At 43.1% G+C, this 13,351-nt stretch overlaps 1 protein-coding gene across 1 annotated transcript; it reads right to left on the reverse strand.

Moving 5' to 3' along the window:
- Positions 1-427: 427 nt before the first annotated feature.
- On the reverse strand, positions 428-7,866 carry LOC308102242 (uncharacterized protein C17orf114). The gene is made up of 3 exons (XM_080451860.1): positions 7,590-7,866; positions 1,614-1,711; positions 428-1,243 (listed from the first exon to the last, which is right to left on the reverse strand). The coding sequence occupies exons 2-3, from the start codon at positions 1,696-1,698 to the stop codon at positions 1,071-1,073; spliced, it is 258 nt and encodes an 85-aa protein (XP_080307986.1). The 5' UTR covers positions 1,699-1,711; positions 7,590-7,866; the 3' UTR covers positions 428-1,070.
- Between the last annotated feature and the right edge of the window lie 5,485 nt (positions 7,867-13,351).

Genomic DNA, 13,351 nt, shown 5'->3' on the forward strand with positions numbered 1-13,351 from the left:
GTTTCTAATTCCATCTGCCCCTTTTCACAGTTATGTAATCTCTTCTTACATTCATGTGGTTCACCTTACTCATCAAAATCCAGACATGCTGCCATATTATCCTATATGTCATTGAAATCTGCTGTAATGGTTTGTAAAAAAGTAAATAATTTGTTTTTATATCAAATGTGTTAAGAAGAAATGCGGAATCAGAAAATTTAAATAAAAATCTGAGGTGAAGGTAAAAAGAGAAGTGGCCGATGTAAATCTATTTCAGCTGTGCCGTTAATATCTCTTAATATGCCTCCACTGATGGCAAAGTAATGAAAGGCAAAAGCGGTGGCTTCACATTCTTATACGTGACCTGCAAATGTTGCAGCCCATGTGCTCATATAGGCCTCCTGTTTGTAAGTGACTTATTTATGAATGCCTTTTATTGAAAATGTGAAAATGTCAAATTTATGCTTGCAAGATATTTTCTCGAAGAAAATGAAAATACATTATTTTCATTGAGCCTTTTATATTTGGTAGTGTCTATTGGGTAACTACTGTATGTACGGTATGTATGTAAGATAATAGTGTTTGTTGCAGTATAGTGTTTATTTACATGGGCAATAATCAAATGATTTGCAGCAACTTAACTGCTTACACAGATACATTCAAACGACAACAGTAGAAAAAAAGGAAATGTCCAAAAGGAAAAGTATGCACCAAAAATAATGCACTTGTTGGTAATGACGCTGTAAACAAAGTTTCCCATTCAACATCCCAACAGTGACCTCCAGTGGAAGCCACAGGTACGTCAGAGCAATGAGAACGGTCTGTTCTCAGCCTCTCCAGGGGTTAGCGTTGAACACCACAGCAGGGGAGCTTTTTTCCCTTTGATACAGAGATTTAACCATCTCAAAAGTCTCAGTCTTTCCCCTGCCAGTTCCGTTTTTAGGGTGACCAATGATAATGAGCAACAGTTTGCTTCAGCGCAGAGTCAACATTTGCGAGTTAGTAGAGGAGTGGCGATCGCGCTTCGATGCATTAGTAGGCTACAGCGCTGTCCCTCCGGTCTGGACCCTGCGTTCCCAGGGTGTCCCTCCTCAGTAGGTGGCGTCCACTGCATTGATGTTGCTGTCCAGCTGGTGTCTGAAGGACAGCCTGGCCTTGGTGGAGAAATAGATCTGGGAGCCCCGGCTCAGGCTCGCTGGTCCCTCGCCGTCACTGGCCCAGGACGCCGTGGACGATAGACGTGGCTTCATCTCCTCTATGGGCACTGCAGGATGGAGGAGTGGAGGGCGAGAAGGAATGTAGACTATGTTGATTGACCATAATGACATTATGTTGATTACATTGAAAAAAAACTACCTCCCAATGTTTAGAGAGGAAAAAACAGATGCCGGATGAGGCTGAGATGTGAATTGGCAGATTAAATAGTCGCAAGTCACATTTATTTATATAGCACATTTCATAAGACATTTCATTGTTTTAGCCCCATGTGGACAAAAAACAAACACACATTTTAGTTTAGTAGTTGTGTTTGTCTCCACACAGAAACAGGTGATCAGTGCCTAATATTCCCCACACATCTGGTTCTTCTGTCTCCATGTAATGGCTTTCTTTTTAAAACCTGTAGTTTCCCTCACCTGCCGCTGGGGGGCACTGTCTGCCCTTGCACCGCTCTTTACAGCGCCTGTAGAATGGGAAGCACTGGAGCACCTTCACACCCATGACAGCGGAGTTTCTGGAAGGAGAAAATGGGATAGGAATCTATTAGATGGCACAGAACAGAAATAAATATGTGATATTTATCTATCTAGGTGCATGGGCTGTTAAAATGGCCCACAATGTGAATGTCAATTGCAAGAAGGTGTCATTTTCTAGCAAAGTCAAACTCCAATAATAAGACTAAGACAAATATTTAGTCATGCACTCAGAACTAATGATACAGAATTATAATTCGGTAGCCTAAATGTGTCATTTTGTCTGTATGTCGTGTGCCTGTGCCCCAGACGCTCAGAGTGTCTGCCTGTGTGTGGTCACTCTTCCAACAGCTCCCGTCTGGCCTGCCTTATCAAAGTGACAGGACTGAGTGTCTATGCCCACTGACAGCTCCTTATCTTTAATCTTGACACAGCGTAATGGAATTACGAACCACGAACCAGTCACTCAGTGACAAGGGACAACTCAGTTCAATGACACGACAGGGCTTATCAAGCCTGACCACATCAACATGGCTCTGAGTCTGCAGCCATGCAGGCCCAGTCAGTAAAGCCTCATTTATACCTCACCGTACGGCTTTGCGGCTTTAAAGGATCTTACTATCAAAGCACTGTTCATTAATTGAGTTTGGCGTTGTTGCCATTTCAAGAACTTGCTTGATCCCAGAGTAAAATCTTGTCCGTCTTTGAACTTATAGGTTAAACATGCACAGCCATGCAATCTGGTTTAAGGGCATATGCAGTACCTGTTCTCATTTTTATGAATCTGTGTCAATCTGACAGCACACACCCATCTGTCTTTTATGTAGGTGTAGGTTAACACCTGTTTATTCTCCTGTGGAACCAGTTCATTTGCCAACCTGTCACACAAACTTGTTGTTTTTCAACGATAATCCCTCTCTACCTGTGGCCCTCTGCATGATAAGATAAGGTCACTGTAGGTTAACGCTGTGTTTGCTTAGAGTTAAAAGTATATGTTCAATCACGTTAGGAAATGGGTCAACTGAAATAGAGTAGTTTGGGTTAATGACTCTTGACAGTTTTTGTGGCATTTGGACTGAGACAAAAGTATAATCAGTGGGCTTTTTTACTTCCCTTCTGCAAATTAGCGGTACATTAACCTATAAGCCCCACACAAACTGGCTAAGAACAACTGCTCTCATACGCCAGTCCACTATATATTCCACTGACCCAATGTCAGCAGTCACAGAAATAGCCTCCTGAAACATGCAGTCCTGCTAACCCCGGGGGTAACAATGCAACACGTGCTATGAAACCCCAGTCTCACACGTGCTTCCCTCACGAGAAGCCTAAATTAGTTTTTGGGTCATTTTAAAAATGGAGAGGTGACACAGTGCTGAATAGTAGGTCAGCAGGAGCAGGGTTCCAATTCCAGTGTCATGCACGATTTTCCACGGCATATTAACCAAATTGTTATCATCGTTTGAAAAGCTATTACAGATGCCATTCCATGTTTTTTTAAATCTTTTTTTAACAAAGGCCCAATCTGGTATTTTTTTTTTATATTTAAGGTTCAAAGTAAGAGTTTCACCCACTCCACCTGTAAGTCTGTGATATGACAGCAAAGTTTAGTTGATTTCAGTTGATATAAATCAATTATATACATACATCTGGGGCAACCCATTTGTAACCCCATTTAGTACCCTACACTGTAATATATGCACTAGGCTAGGGGGATGTATCCACTGAGCTCAGAGTATGTTATGTCAAGTAGCATTGTGATTGCGACATGCAGGCCTGCAGTCAGGAGCTAACATGCTCTGACCGAGTTCTTAGTCACTGTTTGTTACTGGGAGGCTTCTGCTCTGCGGTTGCAGTCTCCCCAACCCACTTGAGTTGATTGTCTGTGCAGCAATTCTGTGCAGACATGACAGGCACGCACGCACGCACGCACGCACGCACACACACACACACACACACACACACACACACACACACACACACACACAACACACACTGTTTTAGCATACTGAGGTCAAGCCAATATCTAAACTTGTATCGAGATACCTCGTTCTCTCTGTATTAGGAGGCAAATCTCTATCAATCTCAATCATTCTCTCCCTCTATGACTGATAGAATATATAAATATACTCTCTCTCTCTCTCTCTGTCTCATCTGTCTCTCGTTCTACCTAGTCCCATTCCCTCCTTCACTCGGGTCTCAGGTGTGGCTGTGAAACTCTATCCCATGTACAGACACAGTGAGTCCATTATGCTGAGGTCACCGTAAAAGTTCAAACAATCCATTGCAGATGAAAGCCCACAGTACTGTAACTGTACGCACGCACGCACGCACGCACGCACGCACGCACGCACGCACGCACGCACGCACGCACGCACGCACGCACGCACGCACGCACGCACGCACGCACGCACGCACGCACGCACACACACACACCAACCTTAACCACATGAAGCCTAGCGTCGCTATTCTGGGGCGAACGTTTGGCGAAAATAGCTGACCTACAAGCGCACAACTCGTAGCTACGTGACACATTATGAGCTCGTAGATGATCTGCTATTTTTACCAGATTTGGTGTGTAGAGGGAAAAAGGTGCGGACCAAGTACAGAACCCTGGGGGACCCCAGTCAACTCGGTATAGGGTTAAACAAAGCAAGTGACCAAGGCAGAAAAAGACAGATGAGACATAAAGAGATCAAACTCCTTTACAATTGGCACCCCTGGCGCCCCCTGAAGGCCACGACCCCCACTTTGAAAACCAGTGGGATGACAAACTTGCAGCTTGTGTACAGAATCAGAGAGCCCATGGTTTTTATAAAGTACTTTCCATTTCCGCGCCGATTAGCAGTCCTTTGTGTATTAATAGCTACGAAACACAGACTCTCACTCACATTTTTGCCCTGACTCACAAAAACACAATACTGCCAAGCACTAATGGATGTGCCAGCATGCACGTACGTGTGTTCACACTCACACACACACACACACACACACACACACACACACACACACACACACAGTATGAAAGCCCTGGTCAGTGGTGTGGAATTTTGGGCCCAGGTCATTATTAGCTGTGGAGGTCTGGCAGCACATGGCATTCTGAGAGCCCAGAGAGAAAAACAACTCAGAGAGCGTACACACACACAAGCGCGCGCACACACGCACATGTGTACACATGCATGTGTGCGAGCGGGCACTCACACACATACACACCAGGCACGCACGCACGCGCGCGCACACACACACACACACACACACACACACACACACACACACACACACACACACACACACACACACACACACACACACACACACACACACACACACACACACACACACACACACACACACACACACACACACACACACACACACACACACACACACACACACACACACACACAGGCTGCAGCACACTCAGTGCCCACATTTACCAGTTACCATATTAAGGAGGATATAGAAAAGAGACAGTGGTAATGGTGTGTTTGTGTGTGTGTGTGTGTGTGTGTGTGTGTGTGTGTGTGTGTGTGTGTGTGTGTGTGTGTGTGTGTGTGTGTGTGTGTGTGTGTGTGTGTGTGTGTGTGTGGTCGGGGATGGGGTGGGGGCTCACTTGGCAGAATTTGGGTCATGACCTTTTATAAGTGCAGGCCCCTACCCAGTAGCAAAGGCTGGGGAGAGAGAAAGCTTACGTGAGGAACGTGCTGCCTGCAGCCCTGAACAATAATGAGGTTTTACTCATTCTCTTTTCACAGTCTGACGGAGACTAGGGATTGTGCAATTCTCAAAACTAACTTTTGTAAAGTGAAGCCAAGGAGCTTTTTTGTGCTAAAAAAATTAATCACATGTCACAGTTCCGGGGTTCTGTTTTTGCATGTGTGTGATGCCTACTTAGACTTGCTGAAAATAGCAGATTTCCAAGGAAATAATGCAACGCAGTATGAATTAAGCTTTAGTGTGTGCGTGCATGCATGCGCACGTGTGCTTGTTTAGAGGATTGGTTCAATTTAATAGAGACCTACACTACCTTACGTTCCAGGTGAAGTTGTGCAACACTTTCTATATCTCGTCATTTTGCACACGATCCAAAGTTTACTCTCAATAGCTGCTGGTCTCAGTTGTTTTACTGTGTATACAATATCACATCAGGCAGTATTATAGGAGCCTGAATCTGATAAGAATCTCCCAACACCCTCTTTAGATTGTTTCCACTGAAACAAACCATTCCAGGTCCCCAGGGCACTATGAATGGTCTTGGGTTCGGTGTGTATAGTATGAAACCTATTGTGCCACAGTCAATCAGTACTAGGCCCTGTACAGTTCTGATACGATCTATGACGCACACAGCGTGCTTGTGTGTGCGTCCAACATTGCAACTTTCTTTTACTCATATTCATATCAATGCATTTGCATCAAGAATTTGAAGGAACAATGTTCCTTCATGTTACAATAGATCACTATCAGTAAGTTGGCAAAAAAAGAAAAGATACAATACTATATACCCTCAGCAGTGCTAGCAAAGAGCAAGTAGGGGAAGGGAGTGCACAGTAAGCATACTAAAAAGTGTCCTTCTTGTTTCCGAGCAATTAGTCTACTACTGAGCAAATCTACACTTAATTTGTGACAACATGATGCTTTAGGAAATTAGGATTGCATTTATAGTATGTTTACTATGCTTTTAGAGGCTATATTGCGCCTGCACATGGGGAAGGTTGAATGAAAAGCTTTTCCAGACAGGCTAATCTGCACTTTCAGTTATAGCCCACTACACTACACTACACTACACATCAACACATCCTATCTCTCCACCCTATCTCTCTCACTCTCACATATGCAAGCATTGTAAACAATAAAGGCTTGCTTATTGCTTGTTTACACCACAGTACAAGATACTATGCTGAGAGGAGGTGCACCACTTGCCTACTATTCAACCTGAAAGTTTAACCATGCATGCACATATTGCACTGTGATTGAAAAGATTCGATCAATACTCTAGAAAGCCGTTGGTTGGTGGTATCTGCAGTCTGCAGGGTTTAATCAACATGTATCACCTGTTGATGGCGTACGTACAGAAACACAGAACAATATAAAAGGGATTAGGTGTGTTGAATAAATTTGACAAACAGCCAAAATCTAATCTACAGTGCGCCTCAGCACCCCTCCCTCCCTCCCACCGCTTGGCTTGACACACCCCTCTACACCAAATAAACAACCACACTAAGCTACACACCATTTCTGACTGAAGTTTGTTTAGTTTAGATAATTGACATTTTCAAATATATTAGGAGGCAATTGGCCTTCAATAGCTGCAGTTAATTTGCATTTTGTTCTCAGCACTAGGCTTCTTTTAATAATCTACAGTGGTGGAAAAAAGTACTCAAATGTTTTACTTAAGAAAAAGTATCAATAGTGCAATGTAGATATAGCCTACTCTGTTACCTGTAAAAGTCCTGTATTCAAAATGTACTTGAGTAAAAGTACAAAAGTATTGGCAACAAAACACACTTTAAGTACCAAAGAAAAGTAGTCATTGTGCAGAATGTCCTGTTTCACAAGTTCAAAATGTATAACAATCTTAATTGCAGATCGATCTACAAGCTCATTGTGAGCTTGTAGATCGGCTATTTTCAAATAGCCGGAATATAGACCTTAAGTGGTTAATGTATGTCTAGTAATACAAATCTAAATCTAAAAAGTGTCTATAGTAACTCAAGTTTTCAAATAATTGTAGTGGAGTAAAAGTACAATATTTTCCTCAGAGATGTGGAGTAGAAGTAAAAGAATTGAAAATTGGAAATACTACACTAAAGTGAAAATACCTCAACATTGTACTTAAGTACAGAACTTGAAGGTACTTAGTTACTTTCCACCACTGATAATCTACTATAGTTTAGTGAATTAAGAGGAATTAGTACATACCTGGGGTGGGTATACAAAATTGGACAATGATGAGAGTCAGAAAATAACAGCAACTAGGCTATAGGCAATGCCACTGTCTTGATGATGTGCAGCAGCGCTATTATAGAGACAGATTTGCCCAAATTCTAAGCAATCCCCGTCGCCTCACTCGTTACAACGTATCGAAAATGTATCGAAGTTGGATTTTGTGGCTGATCCGTCCGTCCTGGTGCGCCCTGAGTCCTGGATGGTACAATGGAAAGGTTTTTCAGTGGCGCGCGGAGCGACAGAACTTTAAATAGCTAATCCCCCCTTACGTGCACGGCCACCAGACACGCCTGCACTTTCTCTCCCTCCCTCTTCTCTTCTCCCTCCACTAGACGTCGTTCATTCTCCTCCTCCCCCTGTCTGATTCTCTCCCCCCTCCTCCTCCTCCTCCCTTTCAGCCCGTGGATGGATGGATAGATGGATGGATCAAGGATGGATGCAGTGGTGGAAAAAGTAGGCTACTCACATTTTTTTTTACTTAACTTAGAGTATCAATACTGCAATGTAGACATACTCTGTTACAAGTATGAGTCCGGAATTCAGAATGTACTTGAGTAAAAGTACTAAGTATTGGTATCAAAATGTGCTTAAACTAAAGTACCAAAAGTTGAAAGTACTCATCATGCAGAATGTCTCGTTTCACAGGTTACAAATGTATAAAATGCATGAAAATCTTTTGAAAATAGCAGATCTACGAGCTCACAACGCGTCATGATGCGACCCTTTGTGAGCTCGTAGAGCCAAAGTTTAAATAGGGTTGAAGTGGTCAATGTATGTTTTGTAATAATAATCCAAATCTAAAAAGTAACTAGTAACTAAAGTTTTTGTAGTGGAGTAAAAGTACAATATTTGCCTCGGAGATAGAGGAGTAGAAGTAAAAGTATTGAAAATTGGAAATACTTCAGTAAAGTAAAAGTACCTCAAAATTGTACGTGTAAGTACAGTACTTGAGTACATGTAGGCTACTTTCCACCACTGGATGGATGGCTGGCTGGATGGATGGATTGATTCTTATGAATATTTGATTAATAAGGCTGGAACTATTTTTTGTGTGTTTTGCATACTGTTGCAAACCTCATTTCACTACCTCGACAAGGTCTTCAGAGAAACAGAAACATCCCCATCTGCTGTGCCTTTATCTAATATATGACCCACTCCACCACAGGTTAGTAATACTTGCCTGCTGCCAGCTTGGTTTATTTTCTCGTGCCCTGTCCCCACATCATGGAATGTTTACCAATTTACCTGGGAGACCAAACATCTAATTGCTCAGCCAACTTGCCTGACTTGACAACACCAAGTTGCCTAGCCAACACCATGGGGTCAACATTAATGTGTAGCACAAGTACATCTACACAGATGTGCTAGTTGTATTGCATTAACAATACAGATTGAATAACGTTTTATTCATTAAAATAATTGCATGCTTTAAATCACCATGGCTAATTTGGCCTCCCATGTGATGCCAGTACATCAGGAACCCCAGGATTTGTCTCTTGAGGAGATGGCATATTATAGAGATGCCCTATATCAGTTTACCCCTTTCATAGTCCTAGATCAACATGCATTCTGTTTTAAGGTGGATGCCCCCTTTCACTGGTGGAGTTGTATAAACATATTCTGCCAGAGCGAGTGAAGGAATGACTCATTGACTGTTAAAACTGGATCTTGTCTTTGTCATCCGGCCATCTAAACAGTAGCAGTAATATGTGCTAACCTTTTATAAACAGGTGTCAGCCTAATCTTTTAAATGCTAGACTAAATACTTTCTGATAACCTTTAATGATGTAACACATACTAGAGATGTGACATGATGGCAGTAGTGCACATTGCACACACACTGTACAGTGTGTGTGTGTGTGCGTGTGTGTGTGTGTGCGCGTGCGTGCGTGTGTGCGTGCCTGCGTGCATGTGACTGACCCATTAGATGGTTTATTGCTGTTCTTTGCCCATGTTCTTGTTGCCCAGGCTTAAGGCTTATTCAGGGCGTCACTCTTGGCATTGCCATGAGGGATTTGGCCTGGTGGAAATATACCCAGTTCTGGGAGAGAGATCGACTAGAATGCTGGACAGCAGTAGCCCAGGCAACAGTCTGGCTAACAGCAGGCCCACTTCTAAAGCCGCTCTCCCACACTGAATAACAGCAAAAGAGGTCTTTGCTTTAGGTCAGTGATTTTCCACATTAAATACCGATATCTAGTAAGACCTGCATGTTCACGATTCAAGAACCAATAGGGTTTATTAGCCACTCACTCATACAGGTACAAGCACCGAAATGTTGGTGTGGCATTGCTGGCAACAACAGCAAAACATTATACACTGATAATGATAGAGATAATACTGGATTGTAAGCAATTAAAAGAACAAGAAAAATAATAATAAATATATAAGAAAACAAAACAAAGCAAGAAGGTTAAAACATACAGGCAAGACACACACTCTAACACCTGTTCAAAAAAACGTAGCAGCAATAGGAATCATTTAGCATCAAATTTATAGAAGGTAACCTACTATACATCTGTACATCACGTACATTTATCGCTGTTTTTATATCAACTGTGGTTAGACATGCAGGTTCTAATTAATGTGGACAGCATCAGCTTACAAACACCTCGCCACATTACACATTTTGAGATAAGCTTTTGATATAGGACTATATACTACTGGAAACACACTTTATTATTATGTTTATGGCTTGTTGATGTATCTTGACAATTATATACGTAGATTTATCCGAAGTACCATGTCTCAAGCAGGCTAATTTGTAGCATGTTACTACAAATTGAAAAGTTATCTTCACCTGTTGCACATTTTACAGCACACTGAAATGTGAAGTGTTCTCAAATTTCTCTCAGCCATTCACTATCACACTGTCACTTACGCATGTGTGCGCACACACACAGCTGTGGATGTGGGTGAAGGTCTTCCGCTGGTTAAGTGGGACACTGTCTGAGATTAAATCAACTCTTTTGTGGATCATTAACAGAACAGTGTCAGTCTTTAGTTACCTGGCCTATAGTCTCGCGTTACCAGACTGTTGCCTGCCACAATTTTCAAATGTTTCCGGCATACAGTCTGGGACTCGGAAGCTCTGATCATGATTAGAATATAAACCGGATGTGGAGCCTCCTCTCCATTTCCGTTTCGTCTTTACAGTCGCGCAAATTTATCCTAATATAAATACAAATCATCTAACATAGCTTGCTGCTTAGCAGAAATGGAAATTAAAAAGTAAAGTGTAAAGATATTTTAAAAGATATTTTCGTGAACGTGCCAGTTTCCTCTCTCGGATTTTGGGAGTTGTAGTTTCCAGACTCTATATAGCATTCAGAGATTGTGGAATAGTTGTCTGGCTACGCGAGACTACCTGGTCTTTAAATAGACAGTTTAATATGCAAATATTGTATTCTGTCAAACTGGAAGAAACAATTGAATCAACCATGACCCAGTCATGTAGTCTATTGCTTTTATGTTCATGAAATAGATTGTCGTTTACTTGTTTACTAGGTAAGAGTATGTACATCCTCTCTTAATTTGGTCCAGATTCTATATTTGCAGAGAAGCTCATTGTTAAATAGCCTGTCAGAGCTTTGTCCCCTCTGTGTCCTCAGACACTCTTGTTCCTGTCCTTGTAAGGTGAAGAGCGTTCCAGCCGGTCTGCTGGGGGCCATAACATGATCAAGAGGCGACCCAGTAGCCGGCTGAGAGTTTATGATGTAAGTCAGATATCAATAACTGAGCCACTCCCTCCCTTCAAACCTGAAGAAGAGGGTTTCCTCGTTCTGCATGTCCATTGGCTCAGGGTGCCATTATGACACCCACCATCCTTTCAGGGGAGCCAATTGGGTGGCTTGCGGAACAGAAAGCTGGCATTAATACGCACTTCATCCCATTCCAATCTTTGCCCCTCTGATTATTTGGCGCCTCAGTGCTACTGCCACCAGCCAAGAGACGAGAATAGCAACATTATAAATGGTTGGCATGGAGCATACAGGGGAGAGAATGATGGGGGGAGTAGTTATGGCATCACCTCTTATTACACAGGCTCATTATATAACAACACTTTAAAGGCTGCATACACATGGACCCCTAAGGGTCCGTTTTTATACTCTCAGTGAAATTTGCACTTTTGATTTTACTGTGTACTCCAACTAATATGGAAAGTCTTTATCACATGTTGTCTCACCAAATGGCAGTTTTATAATCAAAAACCATCACACCACTATAAAAGACACATGAGGGCATAAAGCCTAGAGGTAAAACTAGTGTAGCTAAAAATGCTTTGTTAAAAAGGTAGAGTCTTTAGTCCTCTCTTAAAAGAATCAGCCGACTGTGGTGCTCTCAGGTGGGCAGGGAGGGCATTTCACAGTCGGGGGGCGGCCGAGCAGAAGGCCTGGTCCCCCATGGTACGAAGGTTGGTCATGGGGGTTATGAGGAGGTTAGTGTTTGAAGAGCGGAGGTTGCGAGCCGAGGGTTGTGGGGGAGACTAATTCCTTGAGGTAGGAAGGAGCGTTGCCGTCGATGCACAGATGAGTTAACAGGGATATCTTGTTTTTGGTCCTGGAAGAGACGGGAAGCCAGTGCAGTGAACGGCTTCATCAGGATCCTAGCAGCGCTGTTCTGGATGTACTGGAGATTTTGAAGGCTCTTGCTAAAGATGCCCATGAGAAGTGTGTTACAGTAGTGCAACCTGAGGGAGACGAAGGCGTTTTTCGGAATCTACCAGAGTGAGTATGGGGGTGGAGTTTTGCAATATTTCTGAGGTGGAAGAAGGAGGTTTTGCACAGATGTCCATTTTTACCCCCAGGTTAGTGACAGCCGGTGAGAGGGGAAGGCTGTGTCCAGGGAAGGTGATGCTGGTTATTGGGGATGATTAATCTGGTATGGGGTGCCTACTAGAATCACTTCAGTTTTGGAACTGTTAAGCTGTAAAAAGTTGTTATGCACCCAAAAGCCCCTAATAGACACACAAAGCCTATATAGACATGCAATACGGAGGGATGGTGGAGTGGGCTGCCACATAGAGGTGCCCGGGAGCACGTGTTCGGTGCCTTGCTCAAGCGCACCTCGGCAGTACCCAGGAGGTGAACGTGCACCTCTCCAGCTACCACACATTGTGGTCCGTGCTGGATTTGAACCTGTTCATAAGCAATGTCCCTATAGACTGAGCTACCGTTGGCCCATTTACACATACATTACACTCAAAGGACCACAATGGAAATAAATAAGCTCTCAAGCCTTTTTGTGTTTTATCCTTTTGACACATGTTCATGTATAAGCATGTTTGTCTATAAAAATGTAAATCAATCAATAATAGACAATCAGCATTACAGTGGTGGCGAGTGGCGTACACTTCTTTTGTCACTCTCCAATGAGTAACACATTCCCCCTCTTCTCTTCTCTTTCATGCATTCCTTCTGTTGCCCTCCTCCTCCTCACACAGAAGTCTAGCTGTTCCCACACCCAGGCCACAGTCTTGTTGATGTTGGCATGTATCTGATGTGATGTGATTTGTCAGACTGGGACTGACTGCCTCAAGTCACCCCTGGCCCGTTCCAGTGACATCCTAGTCTGAGGACATGCCACTCTTCTCTCCTTTCCCCCCTCTGCTCTGTCTATAGCTTCTCTCTCTCTCTCTCTCTCTCTCTCTCTCTCTCTCTCTCTCTCTCTCTCTCTCTCTCTCTCTCTCTCTCTCTCTCTCTCTCCCTCTGTCATTAGACACCATTCTAATGCCC

The sequence above is a fragment of the Gymnoscopelus braueri genome, assembly GCF_963280865.1.
Source record: "Gymnoscopelus braueri genome assembly, chromosome: 15".
Lineage (NCBI taxonomy): Eukaryota > Metazoa > Chordata > Actinopteri > Myctophiformes > Myctophidae > Gymnoscopelus > Gymnoscopelus braueri.

What these genes read in the sequence shown, in the direction of transcription:
- LOC308102242 (XM_080451860.1), bottom strand. Translation starts at nt 1,698, where the DNA reads ATGGGTGTGAAGGTGCTCCAGTGCTTCCCATTCTACAGGCGCTGTAAA. An exon ending in ACAGTGCCCCCCAGCGGCAG is followed by an intron (nt 1,244 to 1,613) that starts GTGAGGGAAACT and finishes TCCATCCTGCAG; the next exon opens with TGCCCATAGAGGAGATGAAG.